General features: G+C 41.9%; 1 protein-coding gene across 1 annotated transcript; it reads right to left on the minus strand.

Annotated features, from left to right (window-relative positions):
* Nucleotides 1-598: 598 nt before the first annotated feature.
* tlk1b (tousled-like kinase 1b) lies at nt 599-18,815 on the minus strand. The gene is made up of 22 exons (XM_058403602.1): nt 18,405-18,815; nt 13,060-13,178; nt 12,676-12,747; nt 12,537-12,575; nt 12,375-12,447; nt 11,600-11,643; nt 10,799-10,888; nt 10,600-10,686; nt 9,482-9,574; nt 9,208-9,318; nt 8,868-9,004; nt 8,539-8,727; nt 8,324-8,390; nt 8,027-8,124; nt 7,386-7,467; nt 6,293-6,384; nt 5,862-5,951; nt 5,244-5,413; nt 4,741-4,876; nt 4,485-4,596; nt 3,794-3,901; nt 599-3,692 (listed from the first exon to the last, which is right to left on the minus strand). Exons 2-22 carry the CDS (start codon nt 13,174-13,176, stop codon nt 3,528-3,530), a joined length of 2,172 nt encoding a protein of 723 aa, XP_058259585.1. The 5' UTR covers nt 13,177-13,178; nt 18,405-18,815; the 3' UTR covers nt 599-3,527.
* Between the last annotated feature and the right edge of the window lie 5,234 nt (nt 18,816-24,049).

Consider the following 24,049-nt stretch of genomic DNA (forward strand, 5'->3'; position numbering starts at 1 on the left):
AAGAACTCTTAATGCTTCAGCTTCATACCAAGACATTTTGGACAATTTCATACTCCCAAACTTTGGGGATGACCCCTTCTTGTTCCAACATGACTGCACACCAGTGCACAAAGCAAGCGCCATGAAGACATGGATGAGTGAGTTTGGTGTGGAGGAACTTCACAAGAGTCCTGACCTCAACCCCATAGAACACCTTTGGGATGAATTAGAGCGGAGACTGTGAGCCAGACCAAAACTGGGACATCTGTCTTTACATGCACATGAATGTGATATGGAGTTGTTCCGCCCTTTGCAGCTATAACAACTAATTCATCCCAAAGGTGTTCTATCAGGTTGAGGTTAGGACTCTGTGCAGGCCAGTCAAGTTCCTCCACACCAAACTCAGATTAAGCAGTAAGAGTTCCTTTCACGGGAACTAAGGGGCTAAAACCAAACCCTAAAAAAAACAACTCCTGAATTCAGTGGAGGGGTGTCCCAAAACATTTGGCAATATACTGTAGAATTTCTGGAGTGTGTCTCAAACCATTTCCATATAAAGTGACTCTACATGGACATGGTGTCACATTTCAAGTCAGCCAATAAAATCATCCGAAGCAGGTGTATTAAAATAGCTTTAGGAATTTTTATTTCTCTTTTGGCTACATTCCCTACAACGGCAGCAGCATTTTTAGAGACAGATCACAGATGGAGGGCTGAGAGAGAGAGAGAGAGAGAGAGAGAGAGAAAGGGGGAGGAGAAGAAAGCTGACCGAGCGCTGCTGACTCCGGCTCCTCGTTGGACACACGGTTTGATCAGCGATTTGTGGGTGGAGTCAGGGCCACTTTCTGTTTGTTAGCTTAAAAGTTGTTACACACATACAAACACACACACACACTTCTCACACACCTGACAAAAAGTATAGTATCAACATGCTGCAAATTTCCTGGCAAATAAACTTCTCATATATGACATCTCTTGTTAAAATTGTACAGTATACACAAAAAAATAAACAATATAAGCCTAACTGAAAACTAAAAAGCAACACTGAGTAGCAGCAACGTGAACATTGCTTCAAGGGCAGAGTGAGAGAGTCCAGCAGAGATCCTGGACCTGTTGTGAACATAATTAGTTATAAAACATGACATTTATTTTAACTAATCCCTGCCATCTGATGTCATCAGCGTGTGCCACATATCAATTCACAGAGCTGAAGAAATGCTCCAACCTTTTTCTCCCTAATCATGTAGAGTACCTGTGTTTACTATAGAACTGAACATACATGTTTTCCTTAACTGATAAAAGGACAGAAAATAAATCAAACTTGAGTCTAAGGGCTGCTGAGGAACTGAGCAACTAATTGTTTATGCTCCCGAGTGTGTCAGTTTACATCTAAGAAAACCTAAAGCATGTGTCTTCACCGTTAAACACAGGATATACTGTTGACTTCAAATTGCTTATTTTTATCACATTTACCCAGAACGACTTATAGAAGCGCTTTAAAGTCTCTATCGAAAATGCATCCTCATGCTAGTTCACAAGGTCAGAGGCTTAACGAGTCCTTTCAGGAACATTTAGTTAAAAGCAGCAGTTTTATATTACTAGCATTAATTATAGAATGATTGAAAAAACAAACAAGCCAAGACATCCAGAAATTATAAATAAAGATGAAGGAAACTCATTCAAATATGACAAAATAAATGGTAGGCTATAAATGGAGGAAGTAAATAAATGTTATTCCATTTTTCTGGCACAACACAGAGTCGAAATAAGTTCCATTTCTGCCTTTCAGCCTTTACTTCATTCTGCTGCGCATTTCAGCTTCTATGGATTTTGTAGGCGTCACCATAGGCAAATGAGTCGTGTCTGGAACGTGCTTTGTGCATTACAAGTAATCGACTTAGGCATGTTAGTGAGAAGAAAAATTGCAGCTTGTAAATCTTGTGGAAAATTTTAGTTTGGCTCAGTTTTCACAAACGTTTACATCACTACAGCTGATAAATGAGGCCTGTTGAAGACAAATTGTTCAAACATGTTTGCAAGTGAAGTGATGAATCTGGACAACTTGTTCTTTAAGCAAAGGACGAGAACGTCATGGGTGAAGATTGTGCTGGATCAAAACCTCTATTGTTTCAAGCGCTAGAAAACTGGATTGAACTCTAGAAGACCAGCTTTGATGAGATGCTGCCTCATTCGCAGACCTTTACTTTATTATTTTTAGGTTTGAATCGGTTTTAGTGATTTCAGTGCTCGTCTTTACACTGGTATTGTAAGCAAGTTTGACAAATACGTACACACACTAATCACTGTAGAGATAGATATTAGCTTGCATACACTGGAATAATATTAAATGGCAAAAGAATTTAGTCGACAATACCAAAATACTGACCGGATATATTTCACCTTTTAAACCTATCCAAGCGCTCTCAGTAGCCTGATTTTGTTTGTGTGTATGAACGGAAACAGTTCAATTTTGAACTCAATACTTCACTACCACTGCATGGGTGCAAAACACCACTCCGACAGTGAACTGAAACGAGTGATCAGAAACAAGAGTACTTCTCTCAGCCTAACACAAGGTAAGTCCGTGGGGTGGAGTCGAACCTGATCCAGCTCCTTCTACCTGGGCGGAGTCAAGCCAGGTAGTAGGAGTGTGTTTCAGGCTGTGTGAGTGTGTTTCATGTGTTGTACAGTGTTTTGTAGGTTAGGTTTAAGCATCGTGGATGAGACATCCAAAGCAAACGGATCAGATACGGCTCCACCCCCTGGACCTGAGGTACTGCAGTGAGAAACTCCATGAAACACTCAGAAATACTTCCTTAAACACTTGCATTCAACATTCGAGGCATTTCCATAGTAACTCACTGTATTCCTCAGTGAAAGTGTGAACTAATCAAAACAAAAATAGTAACAGTGCATTATGGGTACTTCATGGTCTCTAGACTGCATGGTGTGACCATTGTGATCACTCAATACATCAGACCCTGAAAATAACGCACTATTACATAGTGTGGAGTTGGAAAATGTGGAAATTCTGAGGCGCACAATGATGACATCAGAGGTCAATGACTGGTTAAAAAAAAAATGGATCCAGAACTATCTATTTGAAGAAGTCAAGTTTACCCTGGACCTGCTCTCTTGTACACACAAACACACACTCCCAACAGCATCTCTGATACACACGCACACAGTAGGGGATAAAAGACAAAGAAATAACTGAAAAGTGTGAAGTGTAATGCCCTCCCCATCACACACACGCACACACACTTACACCGTATGTAAGCACACACACCTCCTGTACACTTGTGTATAACCCAGCCACCTTGTGACATTAGTATTCAAGTTTTTTTTTCCCCTCTTCCACCTGTGCCCAACATCCCATCAAGTGCACTTTTACCATGGCAACTGTTGCCAGGTGTGTCTAGGCACACATCCTGACACGTAAACCCCTCCGACTTTTACACACCTACACACAAGGGCAATCGCTTAAAACATACAAACTAACAAAAAAAAAGTCAATCACTTTTCAAGCCGCACAGATCAACATGAGATCAGTAAGAGATGATTGAGGAGGAGGCGGGACTAGTGGGTGTGGCCTGCAGGTTTCCAGATGAATTGGTTCGTCGGATGTGAGGGAGCAGGTACGAGTCGCTACAGAGCTGGTGGACGTCGTAACGATCCTCCTTTCTGTACGCCAGGCAGCGCCGGATAAACGCCTACGGAGAGACAATGAGAAAGAGGAAGAGGGAGGAGTCAAATTTCTCAGAGCGAGGTGAGGAGCGAGTGTACAGTGATGTGGGGTGGTGTGTGTGCAAACCTTGGCTTCATTGCTGACCACAGGTTTGGGAGGGAACTGGACTTCAGTGGCTTTGAGGATGGTGTTCTCTTGTAGGATGTCCTGCTGAGACTGGTTATGACCAAACGGCTGCACAGTAGCGCACACACACGTTAGAGAAGGTGAATAGACATTGTTCAACTGGCTAGTTTTACATTCAAACAGAATTACACGCAAAATGATAGAGGTTTAGGATGAGGTTAAAAGATATTATTCAAGTCCTGATTTCAGAGGTTTCAAAATTGCTAACAAAGAAAATTCTTGCAGGCAGACAGGTGGGAAAAACAAAACAATCTCATTTTATCCCAAAACCTGTAGCATATGTTTAAACTGTGTTTAAAAAAAAAAAAGTGGAAAAATTGGATGCAAGATTTGCATTTTTTTAACCGAAACAGAAAACCCGAAAAACACTTCCTTCTGGCTCAAGACGGCAACATGTAAATGCAGGAATGAAAGTTCATCTTCTACATGCTCTTTCCCTTTAGCTTTCTAGCCCACTGTGCATGTTTTATTCATGGTCGAGCCGACCTCCGGTTTAGCTCGGAGAGCGAGTCGTGACAAATGCTATTACCAGCTACAGCTGTCTTTAAAATAAACAAAGCAGACACATCAGGTTCAATCTACAAATTTAGCTTTTTGTAGCGTTTAAAATTTCTGCGTGTGCATGTATTACCTTGCGTCCATACAGACACTGGAAGAAGATGACGCCCACAGACCAGACGTCCACTTTATTTGAGATCTTTGGCGGCTCCTTTCCGACTACAAAACACTCCGGTGGTAAATACCTAAAGGCATCAAAACAAAATGCAAACACTTAAACCAGCGTAGTGTTCCAGCTGCTCGGATTTTAATTTCTCTTCTCTTCATCTCAGTAAAAACCAATCCTGATGAAAACAACTGAACCCTGAGTACAGATGAAGCTGGCTTACCAGTAGGTCCCTGCTCCCTGTGAGGTAAGGTCCATACCATCCACACCGTAGTTATCATCGTCCATGATCTTCGACAGACCGAAGTCAGTGATTTTGATCTCTCCGCACGCAGTACCGTCCACCAGCAGGATGTTACCTGGGAGCACATTTCACTTATTACACACTGGAACAGCTCGAAACATTTCCTTTAAACTGCATTTACTTATTAATTAATTTTATACTGAAAGCAAACAAACGTCTTTCTATAGATATGGGTCATGAAATAAATGTAAAACACTAGATCTTTATGTCACTTCTCATCTTCAAATGTTTAAATAATGTGAAAAGTTAAACAATGGAAATGATTGTCAGTCTGATTATAAACACTGTATCAGGCCTGCTTGCTAATATTCAATACAAATACACTGCGTTCTATCTAATGAAACAAACAACTGCTGCCAGCATAGGACACAAACTCATCTAGTACAAATGCATAGCTAGACTGACAGCAGCGTGTGCATTACCTGGTTTGAGGTCGTAGTGAATGATTGGCGGTTTGATCTCGTTGAGGTATCGGAGGGCGTTGGCGATCTGCATGACGATGGAACGGGCTTCTTTCTCAGTCATCAGCTTGTGCTGCTTCAAATAGAAGTCCAGATCGTTCCCCTCGCAGAACTCCAACACCGTACAGAACCTGGTTTCGCAGCAGAGGACACAGGCACACAGTCAACAGCCAGGACACGACTCACGTACAATTCGTCCATGCATGGATCCAATTATACTCATACTGTGTTATTATAGTTTAACTCTACCTCAGTTTACTCCTCTGTACTGTTCACATTGTAAAGTATAGCTGGTCTATATCTTAAGATTATTATTGACTTGTTATTACTGACATTTATCAAATTTTTCAAAGTGGATCCTGGATAGAAAACAATATTTAGACTCTTCTACAGTCAGGTCACATCACCCTCCTACCCATGAGAAGACTCATGATACATAAATTGGGCAGAAAAGATTATGTGAATCTACACAGGTGAACAACTATTGTCAAATGATCCAGGGTTAATTTCAACTACAGTGCAATTCTCCAGCTTCCTTTACTGATCGATTCTGAATGCTCCTTTGCTGCCGTGACTCACGTGTCCGTGTCCAGGGAGAAGTAGTCGTACAGTTTGACTATTCTGGGATGGTCCAGCTGCTTGTGGATTCGGTATTCTCTACATGCATGTCTGCAGGAAGAGCACAAACACGGAGGTTACGATCAATAAACGACCAAGACAGAAACAGTGAAAGCAGGAATATATGTAGTCGCCATGGTTACTAGGCACACCTACTCTGTGCCTGGCATATCAGGTGGGTTTACAATTACTGACTGTGGCCTATGTGTTGCTGTGTATTTTGTCATCTACACTCTTCCCAAACCACAGGAATCACCACAAGAGCAGATTATTATTTGCGTACTGGATCACTCTGAGCACAGCACTTGCGCTGCCATGTATCAGGTGCAGCAGTTTTCATGAACACTGCTTGTGTGTATAGCAGACATCAGTGGTTCTGAAAGTGTACGTACTTGTGATAGTTCTCCTTCTTCTCCTCTCTCCAGTTCTTATTGAGTTGGTGGATCTTCACTGCTGCATATCGTTGCTCAAACAGGTCAAAGGCCTAGGGGGGAAAAAAAAATAATCAGCTTTTTAATGTCAGGGAGTCATGTGATGTATGGAAGCCTGACCTCTACACCCCATTTTGCTTCACTTCAGCAAAGCAACAGCGATGTGAAAGTGTGACTGCTGTTTCAAATAGATCATTTTTAATGCCTTTTCTTCATAAATGTAAAACAGAGTGTTGTCCCATTTCCACACTTCTTATACAAACACACACACCATAAAGAGCAGCACATGTAGGGACATTAGACCAGGAATAATTACACTGATTACACTAACAAATTTTTACTTTTTTCTTGTTCCTGGGAAATAAATGTTATTTCCCCATTCTTTGTAACCCAAATAAAGAGAAAAAAACCCCATCTTAGCCATGAAAGTTTGGGTTAGTTTTGTGCAGTTTTGTTTAGTAAATTGGGCTAATTTTGAGGTTCTCTTAAAAGCCCAAACTTCAACAGGCTTAATGGCTTTTTTTTTTAATCATTTTCCATCAAGAGTAATTGGAAAATGTCAATCACTACCCAGGAACAAAAATCGTGTTACATAGTGTTATCACTTGGGATTGGGGATTGTAGTTTAGTCCAAAACAGATAACACTGTACATGAAAAACTGGTAATGTGAAGCTTGTCATGCAGACCGGGAAGCGTGCCACAGGATCCAACCAGACACTACCTCTAGGAGGTGGTGTGAGTTCAGATGCACTGGAACTGTGCCGTGTTTCTGTGAATGCGAACGCAACTCGTGCTCGGGTCTGCACTTGTCCAGGAGGTAACGTAACCTGTGTGCACAATTTAGTCGATGACATCATTACTTTCCACAACACGTGTACCACGAGTGGCTGGGGAACGTTGTGGGACACAGACGAGGCGAGGCGCCTTATTGCACATAACCGCAGAACCATCACAATTGGGAGTCGAAGCAAGCGTTCCCAGTGTGAAAAAACACCCAAAGCGAAGGTATGGGGCAATAGAACAGGGCACTAAGACACTGGAAAACCTAGTCACCTTATAAACCTCGCTGAATCCTCCTCTACCCAGCAGGTGTAGGAGCAGGTATCGGTCGTTGAGGGTTGGGTGATCTTTAAACCTAAACGAAACACACACACGCAAAGTTAAAAAAGAACAGACATTATATTCAATTAACCAAGAGGGCTGCACTTTGATCAGGTTCCTGGATATCTATATGCTGAAGCAAAACAGACTAATAGCTTTAAGTTTGTAATCGGATGCCCATGTGATGTGTCTGTATGGTGCTCCTCCTCCTCAGGAACAGATTATTTAAAGTCTAGTCTGTTTTCTTTTTGCACTTTGAGAGTTTAAATGCTAGATAGTTTACATGTGGTTGAGGAGCTACTTGCAAATGAAAAACATTCAAGGAAGTTGGTAGTTTTCACAACCCTTTTTTACATTTCACTACATAAAATGTTTCCTAAGCTGCCAGACATATATCATCCATTTCATTACTTCTTGTTCATAGAAACAAGCTGAACCCGGGCCAAAGGGGAAGAGCAGGAAATGACTGTTTTATGTCACACTTTCCTTAACGTCATTCTCGTTGCTTCTGTTTCTCAAAACACATGCAGTATGAATGTGTAGACCAGACGGTCTGGGGAGTGGAAGAGAAAAAAAAAAAACAGAAGACTCACTGGGAGCTGTCCTCGTTACTGATCCTCTTCAGCTCACGGATGTGAAGATTCCTCACTCGCTCCAAACGCTCCAGCTCGGCCTGAATTTCCGCTTCCTCCTACATACATATCCGTACGAAGGTTAAACAAGCATGCATAAAGCAGGCACTAGTTAGAACATGGGGTCTGTTTGTGACTGAGCCAGATAACATAACTCAAATGGTTAGAACTGTAGACTACTGGAAATCCCAGTACTGAACTCTCCAGAGTACACTCCAGAACTACAGCTATGTCCGTGTGCTTGTGTGTGTCAGAGACCTTTTTCAGATGGCCCAGTCGGAGTTTGAAGATTTCTTCCTGTTCATGATACTCTGCTAAAGTCAACCTGCAAAATGATACAAAAACGGTTGAAATAAACAGTAAAAGGAAAACTGTGTTAAAACAAATGTATAGCACTTTCTACATCATTTTCCCATAACAAATTTCTAATTCCAGAAAAGTGGCAGGAGTGTGTGTGTGTGTCTGTGTCATACAGTGTAGGTAGGCTGGGTTTCAGAAAGGGGTCATTGTCCGCCCCGTTCACGGCTTTGGTCTTTCTGGGTTTGGACTCGTTGTAAGGCGCTGGGCTCTGAGACGGTGCTGTGTTGGGAGGTTTGCGCTTTGCAAGAAGCTTCCGCTGCCTTTCAATATCTTCCCTCTGCTGGTTCACCCACTCCTGCTGCCTACGTGCATACACACACTCATTTTTTTCCATTATACACAAAATTCCAACTGATAATACTTACTCAAATAAGCACAGCAACAATCTGTTAACAATCCCAATGCTGAGTATTATTACATCGCTCTTGCTTGACTTTCTTACTTGACCAGGTTCTGGAAGGCGTATCCGTCTGTCCACTGCTCCGTGTAGGACGCTCCGTGTCGCACCGTGGTGAAGTGACCGAGACGTAGGCGATCCTGCATGCTCTTCTCCCGACACGACTGCTTCTCCTGAGTGCTCTGATGGAACGTGAAACATCTGGGTCAAACTTCTAATATAGACAGACTTGTTCAGAAAGGAAGATTTCATGGTAGGGACTTCCATGTGTGACACACAGTCTTTACCCAAGAGTACAACAATCTAACTTTGATAATGTGTAGAGAAACGGATCAACGGTTCACATGTTAACATAAATTACGCATGCAGTGTGTGACTGTCTTACCTTCTCAATGAGCAGTTTTTTGCTCATGGTGGTGCACTTGTTCAGGCGCTCTTTATATCTTTCCAGCAGCTTCTGTTGTTCCTCAATCTGTCTCCGCAGGTCACAGTTAGCCTGAGGAGACCAGAGAAACAACAGATTCGAAAAATTTCTACTACAATGTTAGTCGGACGCCATCGATACAACTTGCAGTGAACAGTTTAATTCTGCAGACGAGGTTTAACATGTTAAGGGAAGATTACGAACAGAGCTCAATGTAGAGGTGTGATGATCTTACCCTGAGCAGATCATCTATTCTGCCCTCCTTTTTCTCCAGATCCAGATTCTTATTGCTCTCTAGGGCAGCGAGCTTTAACAGAGTCAGATCAGTCTGGAAACACACACACAAAAAAATAAGGGAGCAGTTTTCACTGCATCACACAATTAAAGCACAAACGCATGATGCACTTTGATTTGAATCTATCTTAAACCTATATCCAGATTTCTGTAAAGCTGCAAATCTAATAAGCTGGGACTATCAAGGGTCCTGACTGACTACTGATCTTTTTCTATTACTAAAATTTCATAAGAGTAGGAAGCATTTGATTTGAGACACAGCGCTATAATGCAGTTATGTCACATGGTGCTTTTCTGCCCTGTGTATTTACATTGGTATTGCACAACATGCACGCATCACACGTACATTTCTAAAAAAGATGCATGTGCGATATGCCAAATGACTGCAGGATATGTGCGGCATCCATCTTCTGTAAGCCTACATGAAGTTAACTGGAAATATAAAATCCACTTTTATAGGGAGTGAAGTTTGCTTGCCCTAGAGGTCAAACAATATAACTGACTGTCATGTTAAAACTAAAACGACTAGATCTGTGTTGTTTTACTTTCAGAAATTCCTTCTGCAGTTATTATTAAGCATTAGGAAAGCAAAGTTTATTTTCTCTCTGTCAAGTGGCCTTGATGTCAAAGTTCACGCATGAGTGCAGCATCAATGTATCGGAAATGCCGCCGTGAGCCAGTGCTGTTCGTACATACTTCAGCGTTTCTATTGTGGTGTCATTGGGAAGTCGGATCATTAACTCAAATTCATTAGCTCGAAGATGGCGAAACCCAGAAGCTGTATTTTCTCCACGAGAACACACCAGTGAGCAAACCCCAATGAAATGAATACAAGCCAATGCTAATGATGATTCAACGCGTTTGGCACTTTGATCAACAGACACAAAGCAGCTTTACAGAATTCCGGATGGAGATTTCTATCCTTGATGAACTGTCCAGGGGTGAAAGAGGGGGAGAGGGAAAGCCTCCGAGATGCCATGAAGAACCAAGTGAACCTATAATCTTCTGTGGGAGACAAGAAATCTTGAGGCTATAAAGTGTGTGTGTGGGAGGGGTTACCTGCACACTTCTGATACTGAGCTGCTTCGGCTGCATCATGTGATCGGCGAAACACAGGCTGGTGGGCGAGGAACTGTTTTGTCGCACCTGACATGCAAAAACAAAAAAATTATTAAAAAAAAAATTATATGATTGGTAAATTTCATAACATAGCTCATGATTTTTTTTTTCCCCACAACAGACTTGTTCAGACACTTACGATGGAACCGGGGGCAGAATGAGAGCCGTGAGGGGCACGAAGACCAGGCGGCATTCCTCTGACAGGGCTGGATCCGTTTCCTGCCTGAAACTGCAGAATAATGATTTACCAGATTATTTTACCAAACAGCTTCAGTCTCTTTAAGAGTGCACATAGAACTTTTACAGTGTCAAGCTAAGAAGATAACTAAATATTCTGACATGCTCGCCCTACAAATGATTAAAGGCTGTTGTTGGGCAACAAGGAAATATGATAATGACTATAATGCTAGCAGCGAAGCTAGCATGTACACCGACCAAGCATACATTATGAGCAGTGACGGGTGACGTGAATAACACTGATGATCTCCTCATCATGGCACCTGTTAGTGGGTGGGATATATTAGGCAGCAAGTCAACATTTTGTCCTCAAAGTTGATGTTAGAAGCAGGAAAAATGGGCGAACGTAAGGATTTGAGCGAGTTTGACGAAGGGCCAAATTGTGATACACCACTGGATCAGAGCATCTCCAAAACTGCAGCTCTTGTGGGGTGTTCCCGGTCTGCAGTGGTCAGTATCTATCAAAAGTGGTCCAAGGAAGGAACAGTGGTGAACCGGTGACAGGGTCATGGACGGCCAAGGCTCACTGATGCACGTGGGGAGAGAAGGCTGACCCGTGTGATCCGATCCAACAGACGAGATACTGTTTCTCAAACTGCTCAAGTTAATGCTGGTTCTTATAGAAAGGGGTCTACCAGAGGCCCTAATTACACTATTCCTAATTAGACTAAACACACAGACACACACAATTAACACCACTTACATCAAAGTAATCACTGATCTTTGCTCCTCGGCCGGAAGACTTCCCTGGAAAGTTAAAAAAAAAAAAAAAAAAAAAGAAAGAAAAAAAGAAGAAAGACAGACAGAAAAAGACAAGCTGTTAGTGCAGACAGATGAACCATCTATACACTTCCAAGTGGAGACTTTATTTTAGCCAGTGAAGGTTTTTTTTACAAGCCTTGTACAAGCTCAACTCCTGAAGACCCTGATGTATCCTATAAAGCACATACATCTGTATTGTTCACATATCTTATGCACATCTGGACAACTAAAAGAGGAATCCACTAGACAGCATATCAGAGCCAAAACATCTGTGTCCGTCTGCTTTCCCAGTCAAACTAATGTCTAGCGATTTCATGCACAGCGCCGTTAAACACACTGATGAGCTCCTTTTCTCTTTAAAACACACTGTACCATTGTCGTGATTGTTGTGATGATATGCAGAAAACACTGTTGACTAATTCAGAAAATCTTAAAGCACAACATTTTAAGGGTAGATTTAAGGGTTTTCTAAAAATTCACACACTAAATCTAACATGAAGACCAGTATAGTGATAAACAGTATCTGATTTTTACTTCACTTTGATTCAGTCGGGAACAGTGTGTCATATGTGCAACAATCCAGACTTGTGAAATCTTGAAAATCAAGTTCGTTTATTTTAAAAAAAAGATCGCAGCACATCATCCCACCCCTTTTTAGTCACTCATTAACAAACTACCACGTTATTATTTCTCATCAGTTCAGAAGCAGGCCACACCTTGGTTGCTCTCTGATTGGTTGTCAGCTTTTCTCTTCCTCCTGGTCGTTTCAGAGTGCTTCTTCTCAGGTGTCTAAAAACAAAACAAATATATTCAAATATACTGTATGATCCATATGAGCCGTGATGTCTGTTTTTAAACAAATCAGAAGGGTGTCTTACGGAATATGCCGGAGAGCCGCCTCTCTTCAGGTCGGAGTTCTACAGTGAAGAGAATGGACGAGTGAAGCATCACGCTGAATAGCTAAAACACACTTATCCAAAATTTTGTTGATCACTAAAATACAGTGTGTGTGGTTACCTCAGACTCCTTGTCACTTGATGATCCCAGACTGCCAAAGCTGTGGTTGGAGCATTCATTATTGATTAAGCCCTAAAACACACACACACACACACACACACACTTACTTCAGTGCAGGCAAGCAATAATATAAATCATGCTGTGTTCATTTACAAAGACTAGAAACTGCGCTAAACTACAACAGTAGCAGACATATCCTCAGGGACTAGCCAGTTGTCATGGTAACCCGAAATCTTTAGTATAGGTTCTAGCTACTATCCTACAGTACTTACAGTGTACTACTTGGATATTTTTAAGTACTGTATCAGGGCAGATTGGGACACAGCCCCTGAGTGAGTAAGTCTGTATGTATGTGTCTGTATGTTGCAACAAAGCATGACACACCTTGGCTCCTCCGCTGGCGCTGCCTGTGCTGCCCCCGGTGCTGCCGCTTACTGCCCCCATGAACCGAGCCTCGAGCAGCTCCTGTCTGCGTGGGTCCAGAGACTGCAGCTCCTCCATCCCTATCACACACAGACAGTGAGTCAGGAAGGTTTAGCATGGTTATGTTAGCATGTTTGGCTAATCGGCTCTTGGTTATACATAAAAACGGTCAGAGAGCATGTCTCTCTTTCCAGCCATCCGTCTGTCTGTCTGTCTGTCTGTCTGTCTCTCTCCCACTCCATCCATCCGCCTGTGTCTCTATTTCACTCTCTCTCTGTCGATTCGCCTCTCACACACTCACTCTCTCCACCTGTCTCTCTTTCTCTCTATCCGCCTCGGTCTCTCTTTCCCACTAGCTCTCTCTGTCCATTTACCTCTCTCCCTCTTCATATGCCTGTCTTTCTCTCTCTTTCTCTCTCTGTGTTGACCTTCATATGTGCCTCGCTGACATCCTTCCTCCATCTTGGGAGCATTTCAGCTGCAAGCACTTTTTGGCATGAAGCTGAGCCATGACTGCTGTGTGTGTGTGTGTGTGTGTGTGTGTGTGGAGGGAGAACAGGAGGTGTCAGGGTTTGAAGCAGAACCAGTTCTGTCTCTTCATCAATCAGACAATCAGACAGACAGACAGCACACGGTAGCCATTTTGTCATGATGTGGATGGCACTACGGAACCAACACCAGTCTGTTATAGCTGTTACGTTATCAATAATCTGACGTTGACTTGTGGTATATTAAGTCCCCGGCTAAATCCTCACACGAGATGACACAGTGGAGCAGCCGGACGTCTCGGATGTGTTCGTGTGGTTAGTGACTCACGGTTATCTTTAAAAATGTACAGGATGACGTAACACAGTCGTAGATCTTTGCTGAAGCTGAATCATTTTCATGGTGTCACAGAGACTGAAGTCACTGCATCAGCGTCACGCTTGGGGACAAGGCATGGGGTGGGAGACTTGCGTGATAGGGGACATTCACAAAACTCTTTAAAATTAAAAACGAAAGGGAGAAAAAACATGAATGAACACAAAAAAAGTATCATTAGGAGAAGATTTCTGATCTTGGGAATACATTAAGAAAAAAAAAACGGACGTTATGGACGTGACATTAATACTCAGAATACACTAAGATTTTTCAAGTAGTTTTGTTCTTTTATTTATTTATTTCTTCATGTTAAGATCGAACTTTTGTATGGAATTGCCTTATTAATGATCCAAACAGAGTCTGAGGCGAGTGTGTAATGTAACGTAGGATAAGCGACATTAGCCTCATAACCTCAAACACGTTGTGGCTGATCAAGTGCGCGTGGGATGAAGAGGAAACGCTGCGCAGGGTTAAAAAGTTCATCTCATATGCGAGTTGTTCATTTTGAATTTAATAAAGATGAATAAAATTAACAAATGTCTAACCAAGTGTTAACTGTATACTTAACTTATTTCTGACGTTTTCAGTGCTGCTTTTATCTAACAAAAGCCCACAATGGAATACAAAGACATATAGACAACACCTAATAAAGCATCTCACCTACGCTTGCCCAGCTACGACTCTGCAGAACAATACGCTCATGACGTCTGATGCGAGTTTATGCACAGCATCAGCTGGAGGAGTTCGTTTGTGTGAGAGACGTGCGTAATGACGAGTTCTGACAGCTCGTCAATCACAAAAAAAAAAAGAGTGACGTTAAGGATGTTAGATCTCTCATCACTGCGGGCTTTCAGAAGGACTTCCTTTCACTTTCTATCTAGAGAGTGAGACCTACAACTAGAACAGGACGAAACAGGGAGCCACTGAGATTCATACTTATGACCTCCTGGTAAGATTCCCAGTATCCCACCACCTTGAAAGCTTCCTTTTAAATGCTCCAAATTCAACAATAATAATACATCCACTGACCAGGCATAACATAATGACCACATGCCTAATATTGGGGGCTCTTGCTACTGAATCAGCCCTGACTCGTCCTGCACTGTGTATTCTGACACCTTTCTATCAGAACCAGCATTAACTTCCTCAGCAATTTGAGCAACAGTAGCTCGTCTGTTGGATCGGATCACACGGGCCAGCCTTCGCTCCCAACGTGCATCAATGAGTCTTGACCGCCCATGACCCTGTCGCCGGTTCACCACTGTTCCTTCCTTGGACCACTTTTGATAGATACTGACCACTGCAGACTGGGAAGAGCTGCAGTTTTGGAGATGCTCTGATCCAGTGGTCTAGCCATCACAATTTGGCCCTTCGTCAAACTCGCTCAAATCCTTACGCTTGCCCATTTTTCCTGCTTCTAACATCAACTTTAAGGACAAAATGTTCACTTGCTGCCTAATATAGCCCACCCACTAATAGGTGCCATGATGAGATCAGCAGCCTTATTCACTTCACCGGTCACTGCTCATAATGTTATGGCTGACCGGTGTACATACAAATAAAAAAAGAAATAAGTCAATTTTAAAGGTGCAAGTCAACATAGGAAACATTTGGAAAACAGACTTCCGGCCCAGAATGCTTGTCCATGTTAGGATGAGGTTATTTTCAGTTATTTTACTCTACATGGGGTGGAGCGTCATGAACATGGGCGGAGAAATTTAAATAATCAAACTTGCCTTACTGTTAGAGACCTTGGAGATCTCACCTAACACACCTCTTAGACCAGATCACTTTAAACTGCTGCCATGCCGCAGTCTTCTCTTATCTTTCTCCAAAATGTGTGATTTCTCTACAAGCCGACTCGCTGCATGCATTTCTTTTAAGTTGACACTGTAATGTATCACTGCGTAATGCATCAGCACACTCTCGATGCTGAAAGTAAAATGATTTGACTATCATTTGATTGTGACGCCATTGCGCAGGTCACACGTACACTGCTGAGAACTCCAGCATCCCGAATGTAAAATGGCTTCCTGCGTCGAGACACGCGGCTCATGTCTACGTCTCCTGGCAGATAAGTGGCAGCAGGTTCCCACTGTCTAGTCTCAGACACGATGAAAAGACACGTTTCTGTCGCAAGTTAGAATCCGGGTGTCCGACATCCGAACAGGGAGAGAACACAATCCAAGCAAATACATCATAAAACATTTCAGGAGCCAAAAAAAACCCATTTAAAACAGGCATAAGTGTCTTGTCCTGACCTGCACAGTTCTGGGGAAATACTTTGAGAGGAGGGAGTGATCTTTGGCATTCATCTGGATCAGCTCTATAAATCTAATGCTATTTTCGACTGCGGAAACATCAACATCATGTCATGGTTCTCTTTAGTACACAGTATACTTAAAGTGACCACTCACAAACCAAAAAAGGCCTTCAGGGCTGTGATACGATTCGTATTTTGAAGTAAGTCAGAGATAACGAGTCGATTCACACAACACAATAACGTCGAAGACGCGCCACACCTCTTGAATCTAAACAAATTACACAACAGGTTAGCAAAATCAGCTGTGGCTCTGTTCACAACGGTCATGCGAGACATGCGAGACCCGATCCAACGTTGTGATCCAATTACATTTGACTGTGATGGGAAACATTTAACATATGTAACGTGAACGCAAAACGCAACAATACTACAGACTGGAAGTTCAAATCCCAGCACCACCACCACAGCACTGGCTTTTACCTTCAGCTGCTCAGCTGTACAAATGAGATAAATGATAAATGGCTCTGGATGAGGGCGTCTACCAAATGTCCTAAATGTAAAACTTGAAACAGAATTAGTGAGGGATTAACTAAAATCTTAAGCAGTCGAGGATGGGGTAATATACGTGTGTCTCAGGCTTCCTGCTGTTGGAAACGATGTACAAAATCCAACCACAATCACAAGCTATCATGATCGTAATGTCAGTAAGTTCGCTCGAGAAAGACGAGCCAGAGTGGTGGATAACACCGCATTTCGGTGTATAAAGACGGACTTACTCGGAAATTAGAAACACTGTGGCCTTGAACGGGGCTGTTGGTAAAACGCACAAAACCGCCAACATACACACCATATTGCCAAAAGTTTTGGGACGTCTGCCTTTACATGCACATGAATACAATATGGAGTTGTCCTGCCTTTTGCACCTATAACAGTTTCAACTCTTCTGGGAAGGCTTTTCACAAGGTTTAGGAGTGCGTTTATGGGAATTTATGACCATTCCTCTAGAAGTGCATTCATGAGGTCAGGCGCTGATGCTGGTCGAGAAGGTCTGGCTCCCGGTCTCCGCTCTAATTCATCCCAAAGGTGTCCTATCAGGTCGAGGTCAGGACTTTGAAGTTTCTCCACACCAAACTCACTCATTCATGTTTTCATGGACCTTGCTTTGCGCACAGATTCACAGTCATGTTGGGGCCATCCTCAAACTATTCCAACAAAGTTGGGAGCAGAGTGTCTTGGTATGAAGCTGAAGCATCAAGAGTTCCTTTCACTGGAACTAAGGGGCCGAGAGCAACTCCTGAACTCAATGATTTGGAGTGGTGTCCGAAAACGTTTGGCAATATCATGTATCAAGCGCAACCCAAAGGGGGGCGGGACTTCCATGTTCTAGAGTGCATTTAATTGGATGAACACAAGCCTAGTACAGGATGAGTCATCAAAATAAATCAAACATTTTTCATCTCCAAAACCATTCTAGCGTTTCACCGCATGTATCTATTTCCAACCCTAGTGAAGCAGTATAAGCTGTGAAAGATGAGGTTTGATTTGTGATGAACTTTAAAAAGCCCCGAGTTGTGGTGAAACGCTGTGATGGACGTGCTGTGGCATGACAAGGCAAAGCAGGAAAAGATTAACCTCCCTGTTGAATAACATTTTTGTTTGGGGGGGGGTGGGGGGGTTGATTTGTGTAATATTTAATTGCGTTGAGTAACGTGTAAAACAAACATTTCGGAAAAAACAAACAATCTCCACAACAAGGCGTTGCTTTACGTTAAAATAGCCGTTAAAATGACGTCACGGCGCCTAACTAGCTTGGCCGCTAATTACGCGTTAATTATGTTGTTAAGGACATTACTGACACCAGGCTAGGCTAACCAGATTGACATCGCCAGACTGATGATGTTATGCTGCCAGTAATCAACGTTAAATATATTTAAAAATAAAATAAAATAAACACTTATTGGGAAAAAAAACTTCTGAAACTCGAGTTTGAAGCTAAAACGGCTCATGAAGAAGAAACGCATTAGCGTGTGAGCTAGCGGGGAGACTGGAGCACACAGTCAGCGGCCTTTTTCACGCCTAGGGTCAAAATTTTGTAATAAATAGTTGCCTCGACCCAGTGCAAAAATTAAGCTGACTTTCGAGGGAAAATGAACTTTAAATATGACAATTCCACCGCGATTACCTCTGTCACGGATCCCGGTGGTTGAGATGTTTGTGATTAAAGCCAGGCCCGGGGTCGCAGATGGAGAACTGGGACCAAAGATGGCGCTGCGTCCAAACTTCCAGAGAGGCTCCTCTCACTTTGGACACTCATTAAGCCCAGAGAAGTGGGGTGAAAAAAAAACAACAACAGTCAATCCCAAACAAATCCAACCTCCGACATCTCCTACGTCGCTATTCCCGAATGACGACAGCTCACATCTCTTTTCCTTCCTTTCCCTTCCGCAGTGCGCTACGAAGCGATTATGTCTCGTTATAACGCATCGCGTTCACGCTGCACACATCCGCTATAGCCACAGGTTCATGCACTCTCAAATAAACCCCACTGTCACAGCCCGAGCTGCGTCCCTGTTCCATTAGGCACCGCGCATGCGCGACGGCTTCACGCAAGCGCACGGTGTACTCAGCGTCCCATCATAATACTGATGACTTCCGGTTTCATTTAGTTTGTTTTTTTTTCTATTTACTCATTAAGATCACGAATGGAAAAGCGATAATGCATATTTTTTTAAACATATATATATATATATATATATATATATATATATATATATATATATATATAGCCACAAAGATAAGCTACCTATTAAACCTATCCCTCAACATTGATTGATACGCCCACTTCCGGGATTTTCCACGCGAAACAAATCTCAAAAAAACTAGCAGGAAAAAATCGTGCTAAAGATCTAAAATGTCTCCAAAAGGAGTGTGTGATGCAGTTAAACTGGAGGTTTTAAGACACTTGACTTTAGCTTCATAATCACAAATGTCTTAGCTGTCCAGCTAGCCTACATTTGGTGTTAAGTACGCGGTCCCGCCTACTTCCGTGTTTATATCTTGACATAAATCAGCTACCTAATAAATGTGACTTAAAATCGTTGTCCCATCTATTTACTCAGTATTATTATTATGATTTATTATTTGTTTGCTTGGGTGTTTGTTTAATATGTATTTATTTATTGATGGTGAGCGCGAGCAGAAATAGAATATCAATAATGTCTCAAAAAATATGTTCAGACAAAAACTGGCTACCTATTAAAAATCACTCAACATCAGCTGCCAACTTTGTTTAATTGAGGGCAGGGGTACTAAATGACTAAGAAATTACAAGTAAGTGAAGTATATACAATATAATGTGTTAAAATCTAAAAGCATTAAACAGTAAATAAATAAATAAATAAATAAGTAAGTAAATAACCTGTGTGAGAGGGGAGATAAAGGTTAAGGGTTAAATACCAGTGCACCACTATCAACCTTACTTCTGAGTAATGCAGAAAATCAAACGAAATTTTTTAATTACAAAATGAATCTTTTACAGATCACATTTAATTACACTAATTATGAAGAATTTCTGCAATCTCGCGTAATTGTATACGATAAACGCATGCAAAAGGGATATCTCTGATCCGCACTGCCTCGTTCGTCCGTACACATCCTGCTACACATTATTGTTGCTTTAAGATGAGTAAACATTAAAACATGAAATCTCTTTCTTACATAAAAGAGCATATGGTTAGTTTAATTGATGATAAAGTAACAGCAGTGCAGATGTGTATTTCAGGCTGATGAAGAGAGAGGACACAGCTGGCTGCTGTGTGATTCATTTAGCTCAGATGGGAAGAAAAACAACATAGCCGTCATATTTTTTCGATTCAATCAACACTTAAAGTTGTTTTTCTCTCTGCATTCAGTCCTGAGCTACAGTATCCTACAGAAATGGGCTGTGTGGATGATGTTTAATAGGATGCCATGGACAGACATATGATGGAGTAGTTCAGCAAAAACAAAAATAAAAAATGACACATTCATACAAAATATCTGCATAGAAGAAAAGCCAAAGCTCTGATAAGCCAAGGCTGAAATAAGCCAAGGCAATAAAAAACATTTATTGTAATTTGTTTTTTTGTTGTTTTTAACTCTGACTCCAGACCTAGAAGGCTCAAAAGTAATGAAGTCTATCTCAATCAGTTTGTCAGTGGCTTCAGAAAACTCTTGTGCAAAACTAAAGAGCAGACTCTAAAGAGCTGAACCTCACATGTCTCAGCTGATAGACTAAATCTGAAGCTAAAATGCACATTTCAATTGTTCTGTTTTTAAAAACATGTTGCTACTTTTAAGTCCTGAAGGTACAATAAAATGCCAAAGTAATTTTTAACTATTAAAAATCAGATATATTATGCTTTATGTCATGCATACTGGTATTTTGATCATAGTATAAGCATTTGGTCATCCTTAGAGTCAAACTTATGGTGGATCTGGGTCTATTATTACACACACACACACACATACTTGAAAATGTTATTATATCCAGTAAACACTGCATGACTAGCCCGATTTCATACAGTGGGATTTTTTGTATCTTCTTCTTCTTCTTCTTCCTCGTCTGTTCCTTCAGAGCTCATTTCACTACAGCACTACAGAGATCTCAATCCTGTCTCCTAATTCAACACCTGGGAATCGCAGCTTCTTATCTGTGACTGTGCGTTCATGGAAATTTCCAGAACCTCCATATGGTGCAGAGTGGAAAATTAATTTATCTCTCACTGCTTTTCCTTCTCAATAAACCTCATAGATAATCATAAGAATTTTGCTGATGACAAATACACTAGGTCCTGATTGTCTTTACTCTACTACATCAGAATAAGGATTTATGATCCCGGTTATCCGGTGTCACCCAGGAGAGAATCGCTTCCCTTATGAGTCTCTTGTGATTTCTTTCTCGTGTCATCTCAGAGGGTTTTCCCCTCACCTATCTTGTCGTCTTCATCGTCTCAGCATGGTTCATTAGAGATTTTAATCTACATCTGTAGTTCTGTAAAGGTGCTTTGTGACTCATCTGTTGTTACATGAGCTGTACAAACTGAATTGAATCACTACTGATCATGTTCTAGCAAGTCTGTACAGTCTATGGAGGGATTCATGGAGTGATAAATATCTCTATAATTGTGTGTCAGCTGATATTTCCAACCTCAAATATGTAGAAATGTGTGTGTGTGTGTACAGCTGTTAAGTATGCTCCTAAAGTTGGCTTTCTGTTAACCACACTGAGCTCAAAATACAGCAAAATGTAGCACACACACACACACACACCTGCATACACACAGAGGTTGCCATAGTAACATCAACGGCCATTTGATCTCCTCAAAGAGCTAAACGGTGTGTTATACAGTAGGTCACAGTGCCAACTCTCTCTCTCTCTCTCTCTCTCACTCTCTCTGTCTGTCTTTCACACACACACACACACACACATCACAATAATCTCAGTTCAGTATTAATGATGCTTAACATACATTTTCCTCTTCAATTATTATATATTGTTGCATTTAGATAATGATGATTATGCTACCTCAGGTGAAAAGCTCTTGAGGTGAGATTTTTTTACTTCAGATAAAGACTAAGCACTGAAACAGGCATTCATTTTAATGCTTGATTTGTACCTGCTGTACTTTCTGCACCAACTTCTATCTGATACAGTTAACACAGCAGTTGAGTTTGATTTATTACTATCAAGCCATTTTTATGAAACAATGATGAAAAATGATATTACTCGCAGTCCTGAACTGTACTACAAACTGTACACCATGCACCATGCACAGGACTCATTAAAAACACTTTTTGCACAGACTTTTATCTTTATCCTTATTATCTTTATTACCTTTACATTTTTATTATTTAGTATTCTATCTATCTATCTATCTATCTACAGTTGTCCTGCCCTTTGCAGCTATAAGAGCTTCAAATCTTCTGGGATGGTTTTCCACAAGGTTTAGGAATTTTTGACCATTCCTCTAGAAGCGCATTTGTGAGGTCAGGCACTGATGTTGGACAAGAAGGCCTGGCTCACAGTCTCCGCTCTAATTCATTCCAAAGGTGTTCTATGGGGTTGAGGTCAGGACTCTGTGAAGTTCCTCCACACCAAACTCACTCATCCATGTCTTTATGGACCTTGCTTTGTGCACTAGTGTGCAGTCATGTTGGAACAGGAAGCGGTTATCCCCAAACTGTTCCCACAAAGTCGGGAGCAAAAAATTGTCCAAAATATCTTGGTATGCTGAAGCATTAAGAGTTCCTTTCACTGGGCCAAGTCCAACCCCTGAAAAACAACACCTGAATTCAATGATTTGTAGGGGTGTCTGAAAACTTTTGGCAATATAATTTATCTCACTTTGTGCACAGTGGCATTGTTATGCTGGAATAGGGCTTAGCTATATCAAGATTCAAGATTCAAGATTCAAGAAGCTTTATTGTCATTTCAACCACATATAGCTGACGCAGTACATAGTGAAATGAAACAACGTTTCTCCAGGACAAGAAAAAGGGAACAAGTTCAACACAAAACAACAAACACCACCACAGAGCTAGGACAGAAGTTTGTCTTAGCCACGTAAAGTGCACAGTGTGCAGCTAGGTGCAAACAGAGCATAGACAAGACAGTGCAAAAGACAATAAATACAATAAAGACAACACAAAAGAACACAGGACACTTAGCGCCAAAAAGAAATAAAAGAACGTGTACTGGAATGTAAGTGAAATAAAATAGATAAAGTGAAATGATGTAAAAAAAAAAAAAAAAGTATTGTGCAAAAATATTGTGCAAAAATACACAGCAGCGGTTGAGGTAGTGCAAATAGAAATAAACATAAATATAACTATAGCAGCGGATGACAGGTAGAGGTAGTGCAGTAAGTAATGAACAGTATAAATTATGTGTGTGTGTGTGCGTCCAGTGTGTGTGTGTGTGTGTGAGAGAGAGTGTAGAACAGTTCAGTCCTGAGTGAGAGTGTGTGTGAGAGTGTAGAACAGTTCAGTCCCGGGTGTTGAGGAGCCTGATGGCTTGAGGAAAGAAACTGTTACACAGTCTGGTTGTGAGGGCCCGAATGCTCCGGTACCTCTTTCCAGATGGCAGGAGGGTGAAGAGTGTGTGTGAGGGGTGTGTGGGGTCAGCCACAATGCTGTTGGCTTTGCGGATGCAGCGTGCGGTGTAAATGTCTGCGATAGAGGGGAGAGAGACTCCGATGATCTTTTCAGCTGTCCTCACTATCCGCTGAAGGGTCTTGCGATCCGAGATGGTGCAGTTCCCAAACCAGGCAGTGATGCAGCTGCTCAGGACGCTCTCGATGGTCCCTCTGTAGAACACAGTCAGGATGGGCGAAGGGAGATGGGCTTTCCTCGGCCTCCTCAGGAAGTAGAGGTGCTGCTGGGCTTTCTTGGTGATGGAGCTGGTGTTGAGTGACCAGGTGAAGTTCTCCGCCAGATGGACACCAAGGAATTTGATGCTCTTGACGATCTCCACAGAGGAGCCATCGATGGACAGCGGAGAATGGTCACACTGTGCTCTCCTGAAGTCAACAACCATCTCTTTGGTCTTGTCGACGTTCAGGGAGAGGTTGTTGGCTCTGCACCAGGCTGTTAGATGTTGCACCTCCTCTCTGTATGCTGACTCGTTGTTCTTGCTGATGAGACCCACCACGGTCGTGTCATCAGCGAACTTGATGATGTGGTTGGAGCTGTGCATTGCTGCACAGTCGTGAGTCAGCAGAGTGAACAGCAATGGACTGAGCACACAGCCCTGAGGTGCTCCAGTGCTCAGTGTGGTGGTGCTGGAGA

The sequence above is a fragment of the Hemibagrus wyckioides genome, linkage group LG11 (genome assembly GCF_019097595.1).
Source record: "Hemibagrus wyckioides isolate EC202008001 linkage group LG11, SWU_Hwy_1.0, whole genome shotgun sequence".
Taxonomy (NCBI): domain Eukaryota; kingdom Metazoa; phylum Chordata; class Actinopteri; order Siluriformes; family Bagridae; genus Hemibagrus; species Hemibagrus wyckioides.

Bases quoted from the DNA above. Each gene is read 5' to 3' on its own strand.
- tlk1b (XM_058403602.1), bottom strand. From the start codon at position 13,176: ATGGAGGAGCTGCAGTCTCTGGACCCACGCAGACAGGAGCTGCTCGAG. The intron at 8,391-8,538 runs GTATGACACAGA...ATCATTTTGCAG, and splicing joins AAACCCAGCCTACCTACACT to GTTGACTTTAGCAGAGTATC. The intron at 3,902-4,484 runs GTAATACATGCA...GCTACTGTGCAG, and splicing joins AGTGTCTGTATGGACGCAAG to CCGTTTGGTCATAACCAGTC.